The following is a 26452-nucleotide window of genomic DNA, read 5'->3' as shown; positions in this document are numbered from 1 at the left end:
ACCTAAAAATATGTGCATTGAGAAAGGAAATAATTGGGTAAATCACTTATCTAGCATTTTGTTGGGAGTCAGTGCAACACCAAATGGCAAGACAGGAATGTCTCCATTTGAAGTGATGACAGGCAGACGAATGCCCTTACATTTTCCTTATGACCCAGAAGTACAGAGTGAAAGACCAGTGTTAGAAGCAGCAAAACATCAACAATGGATGAAAGACCTGCAGGAAGTATGCCAAGAGATAGCAAAAGAGCAAGCATTCCATTTGTAGGAAAAAAGTTCCAATATTGCCACAGGAAGGGGATAGTCAGTTGGGAAATAAAGTCATGGTAAAAAATTTCACTGCAACTAGTCCACGGGACAGTAACTAGCAAGGACCTTTTGAAGTACAGGAACTGATTGGTCCTAAGAAAAAAAGTCTAAAAAACCATGTTGGTATACAGAGATCAGTATAAAGTAATTAAACGGGGAAAGCAAACAAAGGATAAGTAAATAATATTTTATATATCTATTTTTTAGATGCCCATTTTCTGGTTTGGGAGAACAAAATTGCAAAAACAGGAAGAAAAAGAGCATTTATTGGTAAAAGTTCCCAGAAAACAGATCTGGAAACAGAAATTGATACAGTTAATTATTATAATCTATGCAAGGGATGTTGCATATAGCCTGAAAGGCCAGTCAACATCAAAAGATGGAGACCTGATTTTAATACATTTACAGTAACGCAAATGGCATATCCAGAAGTAAATAATGTAAATGAATGCTAGGTATGTGCACCAATAACTATGGCAAAGGCTAGAGTACATTTTTCAGCAGTGCCCATGGAACTAAAATATTTGCTAAAATTAGTAACAGGAATATAATTGGTGGCAAACCAAAAGAGGTAGATGTTCCAACCTTAAAAGTGTAGGCCTTTGGTCAGTGTTTTCTTTTATAGTTCAAGAGGAATTGACAGTCCAGCCCCCCCCCCCTCCCCACACACACACACTACTGCAGAGGTGTTAAAATGGAACTAAAATATTTGCTAAAATTAGTAACAGGAATATAATTTGTGGCAAATCAGAAGAGGTAGATGTTCCAACCTTAAAAGTGCAGGCCTTTGTTCAGGGTTTTCTTTTGTAGTTCAAGAGGAATTGACAGTCCCTCCCCCCTCCCACACTACTGCAGAGGTGTTAAAACTGTCACTGCACTGAGAGACCCTTTCAGAATGAATTCATCTTGGACTACAAAAGAAAACCCTGAACAAAGGCCTGCAATTTAGTTACATTTCTGGCTGTAGCTGGATAACTTCGAAGTATAGTGTAAAACAAGGTCTGAGCCAAACAAAAATGAGGGTGATTAGAGACAGAAAAGCAGCACTCCTTTACAGAAGGTAAAGAAGATAACAGTGACTCACACAAATCCCATTATATGTCAGTGGCATGGGAATCCACAGTTACTTCCTTATGTCTGACATGAGTTATACAAAGCATTATGGGAAAGAGAAAGGGTTGAGGGCGAAAATATCACATTGATGCATCAAGCCCCATTGGTAGTCATGTTGTGGAAAACAGGCTAAAATTACAAATAAAGCAATTAGAGTGATTTTGAGGTATTAAAGTAAGTCAGGAAACAAAGTTAGTGAAAAAAAGCATTTTTTTTAGTTCTAGGCTGGAGTTTTCCTTTAACAATAGGGACAGCACAGTGCATAATCAGAAGAGGGAGGAGCTGGTGACTAGGATCCAAAGTTTAGAAAATGCAGTCAAGCCTGATCCGAGGATCAGATCCGAGACCCATCAGCCAGGAAGATTAAAGAGGACATTAGATCCCTTTTTTTAACAGCAGCGTCTGTTCTAGATTCAATTAAAAATTTGCCAGTGCAGGTCTTTCATTTAAGATTCCCTATTCCTTTCTCTTGGTCTGTACTCGGACATCAATCCCAGATAACAAAGATAATCATTAGCCTGCAATCCAAAAATCTTCTTGGTATCTTCCCATTCTATTACCTTTTCTAATCTAATGATTTGTTCCCAATACCTTGGTTCTTTTGTCAGCTTCCTCCAGTAAATTCCAGTGCCTTCTTGCCTATTTTCTGTACCCCTAATCACAGTCATCCCTGGTATAATCTCCTTTCTCCATTCCCGTGTAGGCTTAGTTCTTAGTATACTTTCTGCTACTTTATGAATATAATTTTCTATATGACGGTTGTTATTCTCCTTAAGGATCTGCATTCAAATTCAATTATTTTCTTAGTTCTTGAATTATCCCCTGCTTCATCATCATCCATTTCATTCTGAATTGTAGACTTCTGCTTGTGTTATAAGAGCAATAACCATGCAGTTCTAAAATATCTCTCCATATCAGGTAATCTTAAACCTCCTTGTTCTATTGGAAGGATCAACTTATCCAACTTGACTTTTACCCTCTTTGTCCTCCTAAATAAAATCCCTCAACTATCTAGTAATTACTATCAACAACTTCTCCTCTGTTTGGTAAAACAAATATGCTTGAACTTTCTATATAAAACTAAAGGGATTAAAAACATTTTATTGCTTGTGTCCTGCTATCAATATCCATAGACAAGAGCTTCTAGTTTCTCAGTTTTTGTATTATCTTTTGTTTAGTCTCTTCCCCATATCCTTAGCTGACATAACAACTGCCATAACTAATTCTTTTTTAATGCATACTTCTAAATACTTCATCTTACAACAATTGGAACGTCCACAGAGGTTCCTCATTAAAAGAATACGGGGCATAAGTAATATGTCCTATGCAGACTGCCTCAAAGCCCTATCCCTGTATTCTGTTTTCTACAGGCTTTTGATGGGAGATCTATGCCTGGCATACAAGGCATTGTCAGACCCCACTCTAATGGACCTCCTGCACATCCACGAAACACACAGTACCAAAATTACCCATTCTAAAGACTTAAACCTTGCCTGTGATATAACTAGGACCTGCTGGAGAGATACGTATGCACCTCAGAGACTACCCAGTCTATGGAACAGGCTCCCTATCCATGTGAAGCAGAGTTCCTCCCCAACACAATTCAAATGCAACTTAGACAATTGGATGGGAATCCAGAAATTCATCCCTGGTTTGGCACCTATGTCTCTAATGCAAACAGGAAATACAAATGCTTCCATTGCCAAACTAATAAAATACCAGCTTACTCTGTTGAATGTTTTTTCTGCATCAAGGCTTACCAACAACACCATTAATTTCATACATTCTGCTTGCCTCTAGATCATAACTGTTCTGTTAATGTCATCAAATGCTTGCCTTTTCTCCACCAAACCATATTGGTCCATATCAATCAACTAATTCTGACATCACATTCTTTTAGCCACTATAAACATAAACACTTTATAATCATGGTTTAAAATTGAAATGGCAAAAAGTACAGTTTTGTACCTACCATAAATGTAGATGTTCGAAGATCCACATTGCTGCAGTCCTTACATATGGGTAGTCCGCTGTCCTCGGTCGGCCCGAATACCAAAGTATTAGGCTGACGCCGGTCATGCAGATTTGACATCAGAGCGTCAGGGTATTAAAGCGCATGACCGACGTCATATCCTCAGTCTTTTCTTGCCCCAGATGTCAGAAGGCCCTAAAAAGAAAGGCCACAGCCAAAAATAGAATACTTCCCAAAAGGCATGTACAAATAACAGCTACCACCCAAACCATACAACCATTCCAAACTACAGCGGGAAGGAGGAAGGGTATTAGACTGCAGCAATGTGGATCTTGAACATCTACATTTATGGTAGGTACAAAACTGTACTATGTTCTTCATCTCACATTGCTGCAGTCCTTACATATGGGTAGAATCCCAAAGCAGAGGTAAAGGGAGGCTGGCAAAATCATAAAGCATTGGGAGCTGCCAAAATGCCCTGTAAGATTGCAGTGGCAAATCCAGCCCTAGATTTGGAATAAAGAGGAAGGTGGTAATGTTTAGAAAAGTATGCACTGAACTCCAAGTAGCTGCTTCCAAAATATCTTTAGTAGCTACTCCCCTTAAAAAGCTGTAGAAGTGGCAGTAGCCCTAGTGGAGTGAGGTCTGATTCCAGCGGAATCTCCTTACCATGATGAGAATAACAAAAGTAATACAAAAGCCAATCCACTTAGAAATAGTTTGTTTTGAAACAGGTTTCCCTGAGAACCCAAAGCAAAAGAAACAAACAACTGCTGAGACTGTCTGAACCCTTTAGTCCTGTTCAAATAATAACGCAACTGCCTGTGAATATCCAAAGTGTGCAAAATTTTCTCCCTTTATTTTGGGGATCTGCATAAAAAGTAGGCAAATGAATTGATTGGTTCAAGGCCACATTTGAAACCACTTTAGGCATAAAAGTAGGATTAGAGAGATACCCTATCCTTATGAAAAATCAGGAAGGGTTCAACTGCCATAAGAGCCTGTAATTCAGAAACCCTTCTAGCAGACGAATGGCCAACAAAAGCAGTCTTCCAAGACAAAAACTTCAACTCAGCAGTAGCTGCAGGTTCAAAAGGAGGTAAAGTAAGTTTTTCCAACACAAAATTGAGATCCCAGGCAGGAGTAGGAGCTCTGGGTCTTATGTTCTTTGCCCTCTAAGAAATTGCTTAAAGGATGAGAGAATAATGGAGGGTCACAGTCATAGTGAGCAGAAATGGCTGCAGCATGAACTTTATAGAAGAGAAAGACAAACCCTTGTCTAATAATTCTGTAAGATATTGAAGAGAAACACTTAAATCAGGCCTGGAAACATCAAAGCCCTTTGTTTTGCTCCAAATTAAAAATCTCCTCCATTTATCAGCATAAACTTTCCTTGTACTAGGCCTTCTGGCCTCCAAAATAACATTCAAAACTTGTTGTGGAAGCCTCCACGTTCTAGAACAGAATATGCCAGGCTGTTAGATGCAGGGAATGAATCCTGACATTGAGGAAATGATTGCCCTCCTGTGACAAAAGGTGCGGAATCGAAGGCAAAGGCCATGGAGGCTCCCGTACTAAACTCCTCAGCAGAGGGTACCAGTGCTGTCGAGGCCAATCTGGAGCTATTAGAATCATGGTGGGCTTGTCTTGTCTGACCTTCAAGAGTAACTTGGGGAGGAGAGGCAGAGGCAGAAAGGCATAGACGTGAAGATTGCTCCAACTGAATGATAGAGCATCTACTTTCCAGGCTGTGGGATGAAACATTTTTGTGCAAAACTTTGGCAACTGGAAATTTAGTGGAGAAGCGAACAGATCTATGTCTGGAGTTCCCCATATCACTGTCAACTTTCGAAATACATGAGGATCCAATTTCCACTCGTGGGGATCCACTATCTGTCTGCTCAAAACATCTGCTAAGGAGTTCTGTGCTCCTGGTAGAAACCTTGCCTGAAGATTGAGGTGTAAACTGAGAGCAGTCTCCCACAAAATCATTGCTTGCCTGCAAAGAGGGTAATGGGTTCCCCCTTGCTTGTTGATGTACCACATGACAGTTGTGTTGTCTGTTTGAATCAACACTTGCCCTGGGTGTAGTAAATCCTTGAAAGCCATCAATGCAAATTGGACTGCTAACATCTCCTTCAAGTTGATATGTAAATGTTGAAGTCTGGCAGGCCACGTGTCTTGAACCCATTTTCCATTGAAATGTGCTCCCCAAGCCTTGTCCGAGGCATCTGTCGTTAAAATCTGACTCGCCTCTGGTCGGGTCACAGAGAGTCCCTTGTTTAGGTGACATTCCTGAGCCCACCACAAAAATTCCTTTTGAATGCAAGGTATTATTTGAATGACAGTGTCCAGATCTTGGCAGTGTTGTGTCCATACATTTTTGAGATACCATTGTAGCTTCCTCATATGCAGTTTGGCATTGGGAAGCACCAGAATACAAGATGCCATGAACCCCAAGGCTTGAAGGACTGTCCTTGCAGTCAGCCTGGACCGTAGAGACAATTGATGGAAGTAAAGAGTAAGGTTCTTTGCTTGTCCGGGGTCAAAAGCCATCTGGGAAGCTGTATTCAGTCTCACACCCAGAAAGCACATTTCCTGAGAGGGTACTAGACTGGACTTTGTTTCGCTCACAGAATACCCTAGGCACCTTAATACTGCCGTCACAAACTGTAGATAAGGAAGAAGTTCAGACTTGTCTTGAGCAAGAATCAGGCAATCGTCCAAATAAGGATAAATTTGTATTCCTCTTAACCGTAAGAAGGCTATCACTGGAGCCAGAACCTTTGTGAACACCCTGGGCAGTAGATAAGCCAAAGGGCAATGCAGAGAACTGATAATGTAAAGTCCCAGCCCGAAGGTACCTCCTGCAACTGGGCCTGATAGGAACATGAAGATAAGCCTCTTTGAGATCCAGAGTTACCATCCAGTGATCTTTGCCCAACAGAGGTAGAAGTTGTTGCAACGTCAACATTTTGAATTTTGGAATGTCCAGGTATGTGTTGAGGATAGATAAATCCAAAATCGGCCTCCAAGTGTTTCCTTTCTTTGGTACTAGAAATAGAATAAAATCCTAGGCCCACTTCTGACAGAGGGACCTGCTGTATAGCCCCCATTTGAAGAAGTAAAGAAATCTGCTTGTGAGCCTCTACCCTTTGCTGAGGAGGAACGTTCTGGCATGCCTTTGAAAGGAGGCAATGTATGGAAATAAAACTTGTAGCCTCGGTCTATAATGTCCAACACCCATTTGTCCTGGGTGACTAAAAGCCAGTTTTGCTTGAAGAGTGCCAACTTTCCTCCCAAAGGAGCTGCCAGACAGGAAGAATCTGGCAGCTGAAAATGCAGGTCATTGGGCCTGTTTACGAAAGGACTGGCCCCTGCCCTCACCTGAAGATTGTGCAGGTGAACTCCATGTTCTAGGCCTGAAAGTACTCTGAGCTCTGCCCCTACCACGTCTAGATCTACCCCCTAGACTGTGAATCAGAAGAAGGATAAGCCCATCCCTTAGTAGGCCAATTCCTGCTAAACTTAGGAGGCTGCACTTGCAAAAAATCTTTAACAGTCTGCATAGACTTAGCCTTGTCTTCCATTTTCTTCAAGACAGACCCCACAGGAGAACCAAACAAAACTTCAGACTGTAAAGGAGCATCCAAAATTCTAGCTTTAACATGCTCTGACAAATTCTGATCCTAATAACTGAACCAGTGGCAGCCACCCTGGAAGAAGCCTGTAAAGCATCGAAACCACACTGCAAAGAATGCTTACCCACCTGTTCAGAGGCATGTACCAAATCCTGTAATTCTTTACACTCTATGCCCTCTGCCAAAGCATCCACTTTAGATTTTAGTTGAGTAAGGAGAAAATTCTGATACTTCAACATATGAAACTGGCAATTCAAAGCCCTCATTGCCAAAGTGGAAGAAGTATACTTTCTTACCCCATCTATCCAAAGCTCTAGCATCTTTATCCATAGGAACTGGATTCTTTACAACAGAAGCCCTGACACCCTTAGGTCCCTGGCTAATAGTTTCTGGGTCAGCCCTTGGACTCTTATACAGATATTTATGAGCCTCAGGTACTCTGTAATACCTGTCCAGCTTAACTGGCAGGAGGCAGAGAGTCTGGATTAAGGAAGCCTCGGAGAAAACATCTTGAACAACATCCAAAACAGGAGATATAGCCAAGGGCCTATGCTGTGGTAAAACAAAAATTCCCTAAGCCTCTTTGAATCTGAGAAATCCTGGCCTTCCCATTTAAAATGCTCCCTCATAGAATGCAGGGTTTCTGAAAAGAAAAATCCTCTGGAGGAGAAGCAGAAGGAGTGGAATCCTCTGCCTGAATCAGAATAAGGAGGAAAATCCTGAATGTCTTCAGCAAGACTCTGAGTAATCTGAAGCCTGCTCCAAACTTTCCACCTCTGGCTCCACCCTAGGTCTCTTATCAGGAGGGGCATACAACCTCTGACTAAAGAAATTAAATCTTCTGCCATTTTAAGCATGTGTTTTTAGGCACAGAACCTGCAGAACTAGGACTGACACCGTGGAAGGCAAACCAGGCCTGCCTTGGAAGGAGCCTTAGAGACAGAAGGAGAAGGCCTAACCACCTTAGGCAAGGAAGGGAGAACAGCAACCTGAGAGGCCCCTCAGCCTGACCTGACTCCTGAGAGGCCACATCTTGCAAAATTAAAGCCTCCCTGAGACTCAACTGAAACCTCGGCTGGATCCACAGATTCCACCGTAGTTTCTAAAGAACCGGCGTCCGTAACGGACGACTCATCCTGCCTGGACTTTAAAGATTTCTTAATGCTGCTAGGGCGCCGGAGGATCCGACGGCATATTATAATTACACCGCTCAAGACAAGCCTAGCGCAATCTAACCTACGTTTAATGGTGCGCTTATTAAACCTAGCACAAAAGCAACACCGACTACGTGCTCAGGTCCCAAACAAGGAATACAAAGAGAGTGGTAATCCCTATGCGGTATCTATTTCCCACAAGAAATACAATTATTCACTTTTTCTGTCATCCGGAATTAACTGTGGCAAGAAAAACAAAAATATTCCAACGGGTACTTAGCCCAACTTGGTTTCAGTCTGAAACTCAGAATACGACAATTTCAGAAACGGCACTTGCAAACGCTGCTTCTGCATCGGACCATGCGGCAAAAAAGACTGAGGATATGACGTCGGTCATGCGCTTTAATACCCTGATGATGTCAGATCTGAGCGCCCATGACCGACGTCAGCCTAATACTTTGGTATTCGAGGACAGCGGACTACCCATATGCAAGGACTGCAGCAATGTGAGATGAAGAACATCACAGTCCCTGCAAGTAAGGCAACTGCCAGGTCTCAAAAAGCAAATCAGGAAAAAAACAAATCAGGAAAAAAATTTAAATGGGCCTATATCAAGCTGGATCAGATGGGTCTTTACCATCTTTCGGTATTACAACCACCACAGATTTTGTTTTCCATGATGCTGAAGCCTCCCCTCCTTTTAAAATACTGTTAAACAAAACTTTCCAGATCTTTATCACCTTCTTACCTCTTAGCTTCCAAACTTCCACCAGAATGCCATCTATTCCTGGAGACGTTTCTGCAGACTCATTATACATCACCAATTTTATCTCACCTCCTCCTATCTTAACCGTTAGTTGTTGAGCCTCATCTGTCTCTAACCTTGCCATATTTAAGCTCCATAAATATTTCCATTTGTGCTTTTCCTTGATTTTCCCACTTCTCTAAATACAAAAACAATGATTAAAAAAGTCACACAGAAAAAACAACTGGCTAAAAAACACAAAAAGTTAAATCTAGCAAAGCTAGACTGTCCACTGTGTGATACCTTAAACCTCTTGTATCAGAGGCAACATGGGATATATGCAAATTACCCTTTAAGGATATCAGGTGTTTCAGCTAAATGGCAATTTTGAATGTCCATGACTTTTTCTTTTACTTTTAAGTCTATTTATGGACAATTTCAGGCCAATAAAGCCAAACCCCTCTAGCTGTGGACATGCATGTTTCTGACTTCTTATGGCATCATCAGCACAGCATAAGAGGAATGCTTGACTTATGGAAACACAGGCTTGTTATAACCAAATGATGTCCACAAACATTAGGGTATCTACAAAATATCCCAACTAACAAACTAAAATAATGATTAAAAAGGTCAAGAGGCAACATGGGATATATGCAAATTACCCTTTAAGAATATCAGGTGTTTTATCTGAATCCTTTTGTCAGGGGGAATGTAAATACTGTAAATAGTTATTGAATGTTATGAATGTATTAAATTATTGTGTTATTTCATCAAAATAAAAATCATTTGAGTTAAAAAAAAAAAAATATCAGGTGTTTCAGCTAAATGGCAATTCTGAAGGATATCACGTGTTTCAGCTAAATGGGAATTCTGATGACCTTTTTAATCATTGTTTTAGTTTGCTAGTTGGGATATTTTGTAGATACCCTAATGTTTGTGGATATCAGTTGGGTACGACAACCCTGTGTTTCCAAAAGTCAAGCATTTTATACTGTGCTGATGATGCCATAAGAAGGTAGAAACATGCATGTCCATAGCTAGAGGGGTTTGGGTTTATTGACCTGAAACTGTCCATAAACAGACTTAAAAGTAAAAGTAAAAGAAAAAGTCATGGACATTCAGAATTGCCATTTAGTTGAAACACCTGATATCCTTAAAGGGTAACTTGTATACATCTCATGTTGCCTCTGATATAAGAGGTTTAAGGTATCACACAGTGGAAAGTATAGCTTTGCTAAACTTCTCTGAATACAGAGAAAATTTCACAAAATTACTAACAATTATGCCTCTGGATCTTGTTCACAAGTCAATTAAAAGGGAACTTAAGAATGAAAAGCAGATTGTTACAGTTGTGGGTACTGAAACAATATGTGGTAATAAAGCTCCAGATTTACCTGTCAGTAGCAGTCTCCATTTTATAGAAATGAGCTGCGGGCAGCATGACTAAAACAGCAAGACTGCAGACACAAGTGGTACAAAAAGTTTTCACCAGGATTGCTGCTGCAGTGCTACCCACCCAGTGGTGTAAACAATGACTCTGGGTGATGGTGACTGTTGATGTGGCACATCAACACTATGTACAAAAATGGTAAAAGTGGGGAAGTTGCGGCTGATGCTGGGCTAATGTTTTGTGACAAGCTGAGCTTGGAGATCTGGGACAAATTCAAACAAAGAGATCAAGGGTAGTCAAATCAGGTAAGTTTAGTTATCCTGACAAGTATGTCACATATGTTGTTCCCAATGGAGTTGGTCCAGGAAGAGCAAATGGGAGAAGGCCATGGGGCAGACCCAAGATATGCTGGAAGGACTTTACATCTCAGATAATTTGGGAATACCCTAGGACAAACTGGAATTTGTGAGTGGGGAAAGGGAAATTTTGTCTGCCCTGCCCAGCTTGTTGCCAGTGCAAACGTCACCTGGAAAAGTGGACGTAATGTGGGTGATATGTTCAACTCACCAAATTATCTTTTTTTTCCCAAGCATGGTTTCCAACTTTCTGCCTGGAAGGCATAATTCTTGTGGACAATGACATGCTTACTATGTAATTGTTTCTTCAAGCATTCTGTCTCTTGCTTCAACTTATTTGTGTTATTACTGCTTCTTACCCTCTATAACAATATACATAGGCTTGAAATGAGTGCATTATTTCACCGCTGAGACAAATCGGCTACAGAGAAACAGCAATAATGTTTATTTTTTTAAGAATTATTACATTTTCTCCAAGTTGGAGAGATCTTGGAGTAAGAGCATATAATTAAAGCAGCAAAGAGGACTTCACTCACTGCAAAAATGCTTAATTTAAAATTTTAAGCCTTCATCTTCACAAAGAGCCGATTTCTTGAGTAGATCTGTTTAATGCTTCTATGAACTCAACATAATGTATTTTTTGTGGAAATATACAAGCAGTTGTGTTTACAGCTTGTGCAATTAAATTAGGCATTACAAGCCCTGTAATATTTAGTTTCTCCCACAACATTTGGAATATGCTGCTTCTTGATGTTAACTAAACAAAATATTTGGTTGACTTTAAAAAAATATGTTTCTCAGCCATTTTTGCTGGAATAAGAAAATACCCTCCTTTCATGCAGCGTTTTTTTTCAAGACAGTACACTAGTTCTGTCTCTCTTGTTCTGCTAACCTTCAGGGTGATAAAATGATTCTTGAAAACAGTGATTTTCAGTCACAGTCTTACTACTGTTCTTTTAGCATTTTCATTTTACTCATGCATATAAAATGTTTTTTTTTTCCTTTAAGCCATACAGACTTGCATAATGTAGGCATTTCTATGCCCTAACCTTTGTCCCATCCCAACCCTGTTGTATAGTGAGGTCAAAGCAGATTTGTCTATAGATGATCGCCACTGTGTTTCCCATAATTGTGGTGAAATTGCAACTCAGCCTCCAATGTGGGTCATACTCCTTGTATGTGGTTTTGCAAAAATATCAGTCATAAGGAACAACAGAAAATATTTTAATCAATTTTGGTCTTTACTCAGCCTGCACACACGTTATAATTTCAACCTGCAAATGTAAAACATTTTCAAAAAGCAAGTAGCTACTACTATGCTACAGAGCTGCATCTGTTAAACTGAATCAGGAAACTTCCAGCAGGATTTACCAGTGTAATGAGATAAGAAACCCTTAGCAAGTGAAGGTGAGAAGATGACTACAAGCTCTCAAATGGCCTCAGACCACTCAGAAGTTAAACACAAACAAAAGATGCACCAACAGATGGAGGCCCAGTCAAACTAAACATTTAGAATAACCTGAACTTTCATCTGCTAATACTTAGATGGAAAAGGAATTGCATTTATTACCTGGTGGCAATGAATCTTGCTTGACCTGGTCAGGTTCTCTGCTTAACAGGGTTTCTTTCTGAGTTGGTGACACTGCCAGACATGACCCTTTAGAAGGATCTTCTCTTGAAGAAGATGACAACGGTAATCCATCCTGAAAAATATTTCTGCCAGTTTCTTGGCAATCTGTAGCTTCCTTTTCCTCTTGTATCCATTCTGGTTCGGACCTCTTCTCTGTGCAGTCACTTGGGTCATTTAAAACAGACTCAAATGACTCCAGCGCATGATGTTCTTCAATTTCTATTTCATTAGTCCTCGTACCATTTTGTGGAGCAGATGTCAAAAGCTTCTGAACATCTATACAACAGCAAAGAAAAATGAGAAAAGGGAAGCAGTTAGAGCAGGAAAGCATAAGTAGAAATGAAACTCAATAGCAAATTCATCAAGTACATATGACAACCCATTTAGACTTGGAAGTCAGCACCAAGAATGGAATTTTACAGTTAAGTTACAAATAAGTTGGTGTACTATGTCACCACTATGGTCACATAATTACCAAGTTTTTATGTCTTGGGCACCTTTATTATCATGACGTCTCCATCTTGCATCTGTGGATGGCTTTATTTTCATTTAAGTTTGCTACGTATATACGTTTATGCTTCTATTCTTGCTTACTTCTACATTTCAGATCATGTTTACTTTGTGCATGGGGAATGAATTGTGGAGTGGGGAGGTTAGGCATGCCCTCTGCACTCACTGAGTGATATAAAAACATGCTAGCAGAATTCCAGTCCAGCTTGTGGTTATTGAAAGTCTTACTTTATGTGTAAACTTCAGCTCTTTTTATTGTGTAGATAGAACATACCTCAAAAGTAAATCATACAAAACACAATAAAAGAAACAGTAACAATAAGCTACAATGCTATGAGGAATTGGAACTTTCTAAAAACATACACTAACATTGTCAGCATTTACGCACTGCCTATTACTGAATCCATCTTAAATTACAGTACATGTATAGCTTTGTTTTCCATTTCTTAATTAATCTACTCACATCTCCTTAAAAAAGGCTTTAATCTTGACTCATTATTTGCAATACATAATACTTCCTTAAAAGGATTGATTATTTTAGTGCTGTGAGATTGCTTTCTTTACTTCAACACAGTCAACAATGCTGACTCATTTCAAGCCCAATTCATCTTGACATACTCAGTAACAAGAAGGGGATGGTCTAAAACCATCTTTTCAGCCAAATCGCATAACATAAACCTTCAAGTTTGGTAAGTTTAACCATACCTCTCAACTGTTCAGATTTTTGCAGAATGTCCCAATTCTTGCCTCATATTTTTGGAATGTTTCTCAAAATGTGTGGTTTTCTAGCAAATCTCTGAGATGTTGTGAGGAGTTAAGTCACTAAATAATAACATACATGTGAGTTTCAGATTTCAAATCCTTCAGAAAATGAGTTAGCAAAACCCCTGTTACTCTAGCAACTTTCTAAATTTATAAGCGCAATATATAAAATAAAACCTGTCCCTGTTGTTTGGGCCTTTGCCCCCCCCGTTTTGTCAGACTTTGCCCAGATTTATTGCACTAAAAAGTTGGGAGGTATGAGTCTAACTGGGGCCAGACATCTTGATGAAGACTGCTATTTCTGTAGTCTACTCTACACCAGCAGCACATACTGCCCTGAAAAGTCCACCTATGATTGAGAACAGGAAGATCAATTAAGACAATGAAGAAAAGAAAGTCAAAAGATACACTGTCAATGGGGGTAAATCACGGTCAATATAAGGAGAAGGAGATGCATTCTAATATATATCTCATGACATAATTATATAGGACTAGTTGCAGCTGGGTTCAGTGGGCCACTTTTCATAATGAGTTCATTAACAGGGTACACACACTTCCAACACTGGCAGACACAGTCTCTAGAACCCAACGAAGAAAGTAATGGGACCTTGAAGAGCCCCTTATTATGGCACCTACCATCAAAAGCACGGTGCATTGGAGGAGAATGAAAAAGAAGTTATGTACCTATCATAACGTTCCATGTTAGTTGTCTTCATCTCGCCTTTCTTCTTGCTGTTTGGGTTCGGAGCCTATCCACGGCTCCAACTCGGCCATTTTCTATAGCTCGAGAGCTATTTACTGGCTTGAGGCTACCCCTTATCCCAGAATGCCCAGCGTCAGCTACCCAGATCTCGATTGTGATAGCGCACACGACATTAGTAGAGTAACCAGTTAATAAAACTGGTTGTCCAACACACCTAAACAAAGAAAGAGTTATAGATTTATCTGGCATGTGAAGTAATAAAAGATGCTCAGCCAGTGAAAAAAAAACAAAAGGGAGCTCCACACAATCCTCTAGGAAGGGGGAAGGAGGGAGAGACGCAAGAAGGAAAGTGAGATGAAGACAACTAACATGGAACGTTATGGTAGGTACATAACTTCTTTATGTTAAGTTGCCTATCTCACCTTCATTCTTGCTGTTTGGGACAGTGTCCCTAGCACCTAAAATCCCAGGTGGCTCATTGGAACAAACTCTTCAGAAAGTACAGTTTTGTACCTACCATAAATGTAGATGTCCGAGAGGAATGCATCTGCAGTCCTTACAAATGGGTTGTCCTGTCGTCAGGGAGCCCTTCGGTCGGCCGGATTCCAAAGTCTGGGTCTGGCTTCGGCTGGTGTCGCACTTCACCCGACGTCATTGGCAGTTATTCGGGTATAAAGGCATCAGCCATTTTCCTCAATGTTTCTTGCCCCAGATGCCAGGTGCCCTCTTGGTAGGCTAAATTTGGATAAATGCCAAAGTTTCCAAATAGTAGAGAGCAAACACACAAAATAAACATGTATGTACATATATACAAACAAATACACCATAATAGATCCCCCCCAAGCTAGCTGAAGATTGGTAAGCACCCTAGGAGTACCTCAGAGGGGAAGGACTGTGGGTAATCCTGACTCCAGATGCATTCCTCTCGGACATCTACATTTATGGTAGGTACAAAACTGTACTATGTCCTTCAAGGATGCATCTGCAGTCCTAATGGGTAGAATACCATAGCTAAACTAGGGGAGGAGGAAATGAGAATAGATTATGGTGTAGTCAGGATCCCTTGCAAAACAGCAGTGGCAAAGCCAGCACTGGATCTAGAGTATAGAGGTAAGTTATAATGCTTGGCAAATGTATGCACGGAGGTCCAAGTAGCAGCCTCTATAATGTCCTTGGTAGCCACAAGAAAGCTGTGGTAGTGACTGTGGCCCTTGTGGAGTGAGGCCTGATGTTCTCTGGAGTTTTCTTTCCATGGTAGGAGTAACAAAGTCTAATGCAATTTCCTATCCATTTGGAGATTGTCTGTTTAGAAATTGGTCTTCCTTCTTTCCTGTTGCATAAGCTACCAGAAGCTGGTCAGTTTTTCTATTGTTTTTGTCCTGTCCAGGTAGTAGCGTAATTGCCTGTGTACATCCAAGGTATGTAAGAGCTTTTCTCCCCTGTTCTGTGGATTGGGGAAGAATGTAGGGAGGTGGATAGCCTGATTTAAAGAGACTCTGGATACCACCTTAGGCATAAATGTAGGATTTGTTCTCATGGACACTCTATCTTGATGGAAGATCAGGAAGGGTTGTACTGCCATTAATGCTTGTAGTTCAGAGACCCTTCTTGCTGAAGTTATTGCCAGCAGGAAGGCAGTCTTCCAGGATAGGTATTGCAAGTCTGCTGTAGCTGCTGGCTCGAAAGGAGGTAGAGTCAGTTTTTCTAGCACAAAGTTCAAGTCCCATGCTGGCAATGGAGGTTTCCTGGGAGGTTTTACATTTTTAATTCCCCTTAGAAACTGTCTGAGCAGAGGATGCGAGAAGACAGGAGGATCCAAGCTGTACTGTGCTGAAATAGCTGATGCATGTATCTTGATGGAGGAGTAGGACAGGCCTGTGTGGTAGAGCTCAAGTACTCCAGGATGTTGGCTATGTTCACCAGTGTCACATCTTGCCCCTTTGCAGCACTCCAGATGAGATATCTTTTCCATTTTGCTGCATAATTCTTTCTTGTTGAAGGTCTGCTTCCAGGATTATGTCCTTAACCCTTTGGGATAAATTTGGGTTAATTTCTGTCATGTAATGTTCCAGGCTGTTAGCTGCAGAGTTTTTAGGTTTGGATGCAGAATGTTGTAGTTGTTCTGTGTCAGCAGTAATGGGATCAGGGGCAGTTTCCATATTTGTTCCCGGGACATGCTCCTCAGCAGTGGGTACCAATGTTGCCTTGGCCAGTCTGGGGCTATCAGAATGATCCTCGGACGTTCCTCCTTGATCTTGAGAAGCACCTTGTGCATCAAAGGAAGTGGTTGCTGTCAGGTTTTTCCAACTGAAGGATAGGGAATCCACCTTCCAAGCAAGTGGGTGGTAAGTCCTTGTGCAGAATTTCTTCAACTGGTGATTGTATGGGGATGCAAACAAGTCTATTTGTGGGAATCCCCATTCTCTTGTGATGGCTTTGAAGATGTCCGGATGCAGCATCCATTCGTGGGCATCTGTTGTAGTTCTGCTTAATATGTCTGCTAGAATGTTTTCCTTCCCTGGTACATAAATTGCCTGTAACTGAAGGTTGTAGCTCAGAGCCACATCCCATAGGTCTAGTGCCAGCCAGTGTGTGCCTCCCTGTTTGTTGATGTACCACATAACTGTAGTGTTGTCTGTCCTTATCAACAGCTGGCCTTTGTGGAGAAGAGGTCTGAATGCCTGGATTGCCAATTTTACTGCCATCATTTCTTTTAGATTTGTGTGTAGATGCAGTTGGTCTTGAGTCCATAGGCCTTGAATGCACTTGTCCATCATGTGTGCCCCCCAACCGAGGTCTGAGGCATCTGTCGTGATAGTTTGTCTTGGTTGACTTTTGCAGAAGGGCAGTCCCGTGTTTGATTGACAGGCCTGAGCCCACCATAAGAACTCTTGCTTCAGGCATGGGATCATTGGAATTTTGGTTTCCAGGCTGTGCTTGTGCTGAGACCACAAATTCTTTAGGTACCACTGTAGCTTTCTCATATGAAGCCTGGCATGAGGGACCAGAATTATGCAGGATGCCATGAAGCCTAGAGCTTGTAGCACTTTTCTTGCAGTTAGATGGCTCTGCTTTGTTAATGCCAAGAAAGAGAGAGGAAGTTGCTCTTCTTTCTGCAGTTAGAAATGCCATTTGTTTTGATGTGTCCAGTTCTGCACCCAGAAAGGTTATTATTTGGGATGGAATCAGCCTTGACTTTTGTATTGACTGTGTATCCCAGGACTTGTAGCAGGTAGATGACTCTTTGTAAGTCTTCTGTTAATTTGTTTTTGTTATCCGCTTGTATCAGGCAGTCATCCAGGTAGGGATAGATTTGAATTCCCTGAAGTCTGCAATGTTACTGATGCCAGGCATTTCGTGAACACTCTGGGCGCATAGAATAAGCCAAAGGGCAATGCTGAGAACTGATAATGCTCTGATCCTGCAAGAAAGGTATCTTCTGCAAATTGGTCTTATGGGGGGTATGCCTCCTTGAGATCTAGAGTTACCAGCCAAGACTCCTTGCCCAGCATGGGAAGAAGCTGCTGTAGGGTCAGCATTTTGAATTTTGGAACAATGAGGAATGTGTTTAGAGCGGACAGATCTAGAATAGGCCTCCATTTTTTTCTTTTCTTGGTACCAGGAAGAGCCTGGAGTAAATCCCTTCCTTGCTCCATAAATGGTACCTTTTCCACAATTCTTAATAATTGAGATATTTGCTTCAGAGCTTCTGCCCTTTGAGAAGGTGGCAGGTTTGGCATTCCTCTCTTTCCTGGTAGTGTATGGAAATGGAACCTGTAACCTTTGTCTATAGTCTTCAAATCCATTTTCTCTTGTAATGCAGTGCCAGTTTCTTGAAAATAATGTTAGTGCTTCTAGTTGTTCCCTGGTAGTCACTGTGATTGAGTTGTTGTAGTGGTGGTGGCTGTATCCTTGGTTGTTACCCTGCCACTGGCGCCCTGGATTGGTTTCTGCCTCTATTCCTGCCTCTCTGTGCCTTAGAGGAGTAGGACCAATTCTTGGAGGGCCAATTCCTGCTGAACCTTGGAGGCTGAACTTGTAAGAAATCTTTTACTGTTTGCACAGATTTTGCTTTCTCTTCCATCTTTTTCAGAACCTGCTGTGCAGGGGCACCAAATAAATTGACCTTGTCCATAGGTGCATCCAAAAGCTTAGATTTGACATGGTCTGGTAATGCCTGCTCTTTCAACCATGCATGCCTCCTGATAACTGTGCCAGTCATGGCTGATCTAAAGGAAGCCTCCAGTGCATCATAGCCACATTTTAAAGAATGGTTACTAACCTGCTGTATGTTATGTAACATTTCTTGAACATACTTTTTATCTAAAGATTCTTCAGAGGACAGCTTCTTAGTCAACTGGTCAAGCATAAACTCTTGATATTGAATCATATGAAATTGGCAGTTCAAAGCTCTAGCTGACAAAGTAGCAGAGGTGTAAACTTTTTTACCCCATCTCTCTAAGCACCTGGATTCCCTATCAGAGGGAGGGTTTTAGAAGAAGTATACAGCTTTAGGGCCCTGGGAGATAGTCTCTGGATCTGCAAAGGGGCCTTATATAAATGGTGATGAGTGTCCGGGACCCTGTAGTACCTGTCTAGTTTAGCAGGAAGTATCAGGAGTAGTGCAAGCATCATTAAATACATCATCAACAACAGATAGAACTGGAGGAATAGCTAAAGGCCTATCCGGTGGTGAGTGTAGAGAGGTCCTAAACCTGTTTCTGGAGTCTGAGAAATCTTGGCCCTGCCACTGAAATTGTTCCCTCATAGCATGCAAGGTTTCCCCAAAGGAAAATTCCTCAGGAGGAGAGGCTGAAGGGATGGACTCCTCAGCATCGAAGCCTCAGGAGGGTCTGAATGTTCTGAATCATCAGAAGAATCATCTGTGGCTACTGGCTCAGGCTCTGCTCTAGGCCTCTTTTCTGGAGGATGGCTGGGATCCACAAATTAAAGTGATGAGATCCTGTGCCAAAGAAAGCATATGGGAGCTGGTGCTGGGCCTGTGAGAGGCACAGGTTTGGAAGTTTTGGCTGCTTTAGCCCGCAAAGGCCTTAATAGACATAGCTGGAGGAGGCCTAGCAGCTCCAAGTGCGAAATATCTAGTGGAATGGTGTCTGATAAATCTTGTGAAATCGCAACAGAAATCTGTTCAGCCTAAACAATGTATGCAAGATAAACAGTTATTAACTTTCTCTGGCATCAGAAAGAGTCCCAACGGGTACTTAAGCTTATAGAAGTCTTGTAAGTATTCGTAGTAGTCTGGTCTCTGGATCTGACCGACCGCACACTTTGCCAGCGCGCTCTGCCGCCCGAACGCCGCGGGAAAAGAAATGGCTGATGCCGGCGGCCGAACCCGATTTGCACCAATGACGCCGGGTGAGTGCAATGCCCAGCCAAGTGAGACCCAGACTTTGCGACAGGACAACCCATTTGTAAGGACTGCAGATGCATCCTTGAAGGACATCAGTAGAACCAAAGGAAGCTCTGCTCCAGGAGACCATATCTACCTTGTAATGAGAGATAAACGTGTGGGGGTTTGCCCATGTGGCAGCTGCACAGATTGAGTCTATGGGCAACCTAGACTGAAACGCTACAGAGGTGGCTAATGCTCTACTGGAATGCCCTTTTGGTTTAGCTGGTAGCTCTTTATTTCATAACTGATAAATAAAGGCAATAGTATCAGATAACCATCTGGATAAGGTCACTTTGGAAACTGGAAGGCCTTGTTCGTTGAAAGCATAAGAAAGAAATAACTGGTCTGACTTTCTTAGTTCCTTAGTTCTATGGAGGTAAAAACACAATTGTCTGTGTACATCCAACTGATGGAGCTTGTACTCTGCCTTGTTGCTGTGATTAGGAAAGGAAACTGGGAGATCTATGGATTGATTTAAATTGTTTTCTGAATAGACTTTAGGAATAAAGGATGGATTGGTCCTCAGAGAAACTCTGTCCTTGTGAATCACCAGGTAAGGAGGACGAACACACAGTGCTTGAAGTTCTGAGACAAGTCTAGCTGAAGTGATAGCAACCAGGAAAAGTGTCTTCCAAGAAAGAAATTTTAAAGAGCATGATGCTGCCGGTTCAAAAGGAGGCAAAATTAGGTAGGCTAAAACTAAACTGAGATCCCAAGGAGGGGGAGGATCTCTAACTGGGGGTCTAAGAAGAGGTGTTCCTTTCATAAAGGCTTTGCAGAGCTTATGAGACATTACGCTAGAATTAAGCATATGAAAATTAGAAATGGCAGCTAGTTGTACTCTAATAGTAGTGGAGCCGCACCAGACTGAAAAAGCTGAGTTAGAAATTCAAGAATTTCATGGATTGGGGCTGAGAAAGGATCCAAATTTCTAGATTCTGCTCAGTAAGAAAACCGTTTCCATTTACTAGCATACGTTTTCCTCGTAGTAGACTTATGTGAGGAAACAATAACATCACTGACTGCTGGGGAGATAGTGGAAAGCCTGGCTAAGGTTGGAAGTGGAGCTACCAAACTGTGAGCTGGAGAGTTTGAAGGGATTGGTGAATCAGAAGATCTGGAACCGGGTCCAGAATCCACGGTTGATCCAGAAGGTGGAGGTGTAGGAACGGGAACCACATTTGTTGAGGCCAGTATGGGGCAATGAGGATCATTTTGCAATCCAACTGATTTTGCTTTCTGTACGAGTCTTGGAATTAGGGGAAAAGGGGGAAAAGCGTAAAGGAGTCCCTGAGGCCAATTGTGGACTACAGCATCTCTGGGTATATGACCTGGAAGAGAAAGAAGGGAGAAGTAGCTGCTGCATTTGTTGTTGAGAGGAGTGGCAAATAGGTCGCAGCAAGGCTGTCCCCATTTGTGGAAGATAAGATCCTCAACTTCCTGATTCAGAGACCACTTGTGAGGCATGAGGATTAGCTCTGCTGAACCTGTCTGCTATAATGTTGGATTTCCCAGGGATGTGCGTTGCTATCAGAAAACGTTGGGAGGAAATCGCCCATTGCCACAGTCTGAGTGCTTCTCGACACAAGGGGTAAGACCTGATCCCGCCCTGTTTGTTGATGTACCACACCACTGAGATGTTGTCCGTTTGGATTGCAATGGTCCCAGAAGGAAGAGAGTCTTGTAGGGCTTGCAACGCTAGCAGAACCGCTCTCATTTCTAGGACATTGATATGCAGATGGTACTTGTGAGGTTGCCAAGTGTCTTGCACTGCTCTGCCTAGATAATGCCCCCCCACCCTATCAGGGAGGCGTCCGTGGTCACTGTGGCTACCAGAGGGGATGTATGAAAGGTCTGCCCTGAATTACTAGTGGGGAGACCATTCACCAAGAAAAGTGCCTTTTGCATGTTTCTGTGGTCAGGATCATGTGAGACATGGGTAGTTCCTGGAAAGACCACTGCGTGAAAAGAAGCCACTGAAGGATTCTCATGTGGAAATGCACTAATGGGACAAGAAGAATTGCAGCTGCCATGGAGCCTAGAGCTTGGAGGACATGTCTGACTTGGACCCTTTTGCTCTGCATTAGAATTAACACTTGTTGATGAATACTGGAAACTCTTTCCTGTGGTAATCTTGCAAACATTTCTTTTGTGTTTAATTCTGCTCCTATCTATGTAAAAGACTGACAGGGCAACAAGGCAGATTTTTCGAAATTTACTGTAATGCCTAGTTGAGTGCATGATGTGACTGTATAATCCCGTGCCTCTAAGAGTTGATGCCTGGTGGTAGCAGTCAGGAGCCAGTCGTCTAGATAGGGAAACACCTGGAATCCTTGATGCCTCAGGTGAGCTGTGACTACTACCATACACTTGGTGAACACCCTGGGGGCTGAGGTGAGACCAAAGAGCAGAGCACTGAACTGGTAATGACTTGCCCCTACCCGGAAGTGAAGAAATCTCCAGGAGCGTCTGTCCATCTTGATATGGCAGTACGCATCCTGAAGATCCCTGGAGCACATCCAATTGTCCTGACCCAGAAAAGGGAAAATGGACTGCAGTGTCACCATCCGGAACTTTTCTTTTTGTACAGATTTGTTCAATCTGCTGAGATCCAGTATTGGTCTCCAGTCCCCTGTCTTTTTTGGTACTAAAAAGAATCTTGAGTAAGTTCCGGATCCTAGTTGGTCTGCGGGGACTTCTTGAATGGCTCTTTTTTCTAGCAGTCTTGAAACTTCTGTGACTGCTTGATCCCTTAGATTGGGTGGGACATCTGGGATGGGCTTTTTCGATTCTATGGGGGATTGATGGAAGGGAATTTTGTAACCTCCGGATATGATGGATAGTACCCATCTGTCTCTTGTTATATTTTGCCAGGCTTTTGGGTACAGCGAAAGTCTTCCCCCGACTGCCTCCAGAGGTGAGCAGTCGGGCAACCCTTCAGGGATGCTGGAAGGGTTTTGGCAGAGAAAGTTTCTCTGTCACCCTGGTTTTGCGGTTCCCCTCTGCCACGAGGGCGGCGTCTGTTATTGCTGTTTTCCCCTCTGCTCCTAGGGGAGAAATAACTACGTGTGTCAGGCAAGGGTCCCTGGGATTTTTGGAACCACATCTTTCCGCTCTTCTGACCCTTGGGATAAGGTCTGGAAGGAGTGGAAAAATGAACTTCCATGGCAGAGAGAGTCTTGCCTTCCTGCTCACACCTGGTCAACGTGTCTTTCACCTGAGGCCCAAAGAGAAAAGAGCCAAAGGGAGTATTGGTGAAGGATGCTCGAAAGGGTTCCGCAAACTGACACAGCTGCATCCAAGCACGTCTCCTGAGAGCCACAACTGTCCCTGTGGCTCTGCTCACTCCATCGGCTGCATAGGAAATCAGCCTCATGGAGGAGTTAACTACAGAATTAAGAGTCGCAAGCTGAGAAGCTACTTTGGCTTTTGCTCCCTCAGCTGTAGAATCTTGAAGGGCATCTCCAAGCTCTTTCAGGAGATCCCTTTGAAGACGTGTAAAATGGCATAGATAATTCAGGGACCTCATTGAAAAGGTAGCTGAAGCAAACATTCGCTTTCCATGTCTGTCCATCGTCCGAGACTCTGTTCGGAGGATGAAAAGATGAAGAGGTCTCTGCTAACTCTTTCTTGGTGGCTGCTACTACCACCATGGCATCAACGGGCACACCTTTGGAGAGGAATTGCTTGTCCTGAGGGGCTGTTATAAATTTATTTGGTCTCCTCGGAGTAGATTCTACAGAATTTGGAGCTGACCAAGCCTTTCGAGCCACTATAGACATGAGTGGATCTAAAGGAGGAGATACCCAGGAGGTGGAAGGTCGGGAACTGAATGCGTCCAGGTATACAAACTCGTCCTCGGTAGGGGCTAGGGAAGTCCAGACCCTCCTCTGCCTAAGCATTTCAAGGATGTCCAAAAAGGAATCATCTTCAGAGGGAGACCTTGGGGACCCTTCTGATTAATCCATGTCTGTATCTGAAGTGACAGACTCAGGGGAGTTTGTGTGCTTCCTCTTGCACTTCTTCTTCCGGGGAGGCTCCTCCGAGTGATCAGGGGAGGATTCAGAAGAAGAGGGATCACCCAATGGGGTGTCCTGGGGCATAGGTTCCCTACATTTGGGGTCTGGAGGAGGAGTAGAGGTTGGCACAGACACCACGGGGGGGAGAAGCCGATGAAGCTGGCAGTAGAGCTGTCTTGGGGGACGGGGGACAGCACACTCCGCATGACCTCAAAGGCGTCCCGACCTCTAGGCAGAGAAGGCTCCGGTTCCGAAGAAACAGGAGTTTTTCTCCGCGTTGAGGGTGATGGCTCTGAGGCCGATGTTGGAGCCGAGATCACCTGCGCCAAAGCTCCGAGGGGGAGAATGGGGTCGGACAAGGGTCCGATGCCACCCCCCCCCCCTCGGAGCCGACGAGAGAGCCTCCGCTTCAAAGTAGCAGATGGAGCCAACGGAGGCGTTGTCTTGTCGGTGCCAGCCTGTACCGACATACTTGGTTGGTCAAGTAAAGGAGTCAGCTCCGAAGGTGGAGCCGACGGCTTGACAGACTTAGGGGCTGAGAACTTTTAGCCGGAGATACCTGAAGCTTCAATAATCCCAGAAGGATTAATTTGTTTTTGTGCTCCTGCAGGACCCTTGGACTAAAAGCATGACATACAGAACAGGAGTCCTGCAGGTGCACAGCGCCCAAACAATAAACACAACTAGTGTGCCCATCTGTTAAGAGACATTTTCTGGCAGCATGAGTCACACTTTTTGAAGCCAGATACCTGAGTATCTTTAGACATTACAGTAACAGCAACCACACAACAAATAATGAAAAGCTATACTATAAAGAACAAGAACAAATAGAGTTTTTTTTTTTTTTTTACAGTTAAAGAAAAGAAGGAAAGCCTCTAACGTATGGCTATCCTGGTGGTGGTGGTGGGGGGGGGGACTCTCTAATTTAAACGAGTTCAAGGGAACAGAAGGCCTGAGAGTTATGGAGTGACGGCCAACAAAGCTAAAATACACAAGAACGCAAAAAAAAGGAATAAAGGGATATTATCTATACACAAAATAGACAATTACCTGACAAACTTTCAAGAAAAACAACAATATATAATAGCAAAATAAGGAAGCAACCTTGCAGCTGAAGCGGCAAATGAGATCTGGGTAGCTGACACTGGGCATTCTGGGATAAGGGGTAGCCTCGAGCCAGTAAATAGCTCTCGAGCTATAGAAGATGGCAGAGTCAGAGCTGAGGATCGTCTCCAAACCCAAACAGCAAGAACGAAGGCGAGACAGACAACTTAACATATGATATTCATGTTTTTTTCTGAGGAAAATTGTCAAAACCTACTTATCTCCTTAACTCATTACCACCAGTACAGCTCTTTTGAGGGTGTACCTTTAACTCCCAGTGGGTGTGGCGTGAGCCTTTAAAAAATGAAGTTATCACCTTACAGTTCTAACAAATACTCATTGACAGAGGTCAAATATCTATACCATTGTGTTTGCCATCATGTATGCTTCAAGATAAAATACTCTGATACCTTGTATGTAGCATTGTCGCCTCACAGCAAGACGTTGTCCCGTTCGATTCTCAGCTAGAGCATCTTCTGTGTGGAGGCATGTGTGAATGAGCGTACCTTCATTGAAGGTTGTGCGTCAGGGCTGGTAACTCCGCACGTAAAAATCCACTACCAAACATTAGCGGACAGGAGTTCCGCTGTGGCGACCCCTAACTGGGATAAACCGAAAGACACAACAACAACCTTGTATGTAACATGGTTTTGGAATTATTAATGCAAATATGAACAAGCTATATTTGACACCTAGAGGTGCAGTTGGAGGTAAGTGCAGATGCACCTGGAGGCGTCACTCGGATGTAAAGAGTTAAAGATATACTTGTTCTTTTGCTCTTTTTGGCTTTGCTGTCTGTTGATCATCAGCACCCCCCCAGCCCAATTGGCACATTTCACCCCATCACTAAGGCAAAAGTTGACTGGGAGCCGTTATCATTCTGACAACCATTAGAGGTTCCCAAAGATTTTATTATGTTTAATGCCCCTATTCCATCATGCACAGATGAACAGTATTAATGGGTTGTCTGCAGAGGACTTCCCTTCACTTCCGCAAGGAGCATTCCTTCCAAGAAGCCTTGTCTCCTTTAGTATGAGCAGCAATTTCTCTGGTCTTCACAAGGAAAAGCACACCAACTGTGTATGCTCCCAAGTGTATACAACCCTCCATGCCCCATAGGAGAGGCAAAAGGGGCATGATGCTTCAGTCCTTCACCTCCCTGCCTGGCTATTTCTGCCAGAGCTGCTAATCTAACTCCTATCATGCAGGCAACAGTCAGAGTTCTGTTCCTTTTCACCATGGAGCAAGGAATCTCCTTGAAGAGACACCTGAGGACCAGCCTATTGAGTGACAGAAGAACTTAATAGTCATTATGAAGAAAAGCTCTTTGCTAATGGTTTCTTCTAAGTATTAGTTACTACCCTGAGCTATTTTATGTAAATAGATCTTTGTCTGTTCTTACATAAAATACTGCCCTCCAGCAGGCACAGCCTCAGATGATACAGAGAAACATTATGGATCGGCTACCATTGCTCTCAGACACTTATGTGACAAGGACAGTTTACTGGAGGAACTAAATCCTCTTGCTTATTAAGCATAGTCTGATTCAGATTTTGTTCCTGTTCCAGGTAAGGCTTCTTTTTCTTCATGATCCTTTTTTCTTTATTGGATCCCCCTGATAGTCAAGTGGG

At 42.7% G+C, this 26452-nt stretch overlaps 1 protein-coding gene across 2 annotated transcripts in view; it reads right to left on the bottom strand.

Annotated features, from left to right (window-relative positions):
• Window positions 1–26452, bottom strand: part of SZT2 (SZT2 subunit of KICSTOR complex) — a 3556133-nt gene that overhangs the window by 2622497 nt on the left and 907184 nt on the right. For both annotated transcript variants that reach the window (XM_044085412.1, XM_044085413.1), the window contains exon 25: window positions 12251–12586. In XM_044085412.1, coding sequence (XP_043941347.1) covers window positions 12251–12586 — 336 coding nt within the window. The remainder of the gene's footprint in view (window positions 1–12250; window positions 12587–26452) is intronic.

This window comes from Protopterus annectens, chromosome 10.part0 (assembly GCF_019279795.1).
Source record: "Protopterus annectens isolate FY-2018-M chromosome 10.part0, PAN1.0, whole genome shotgun sequence".
Classification (NCBI taxonomy): Eukaryota; Metazoa; Chordata; order Ceratodontiformes; family Protopteridae; genus Protopterus; species Protopterus annectens.
Note: the sequence above shows the minus strand (reverse complement) of the source record. Positions and strands in the feature narration are given on the sequence as shown.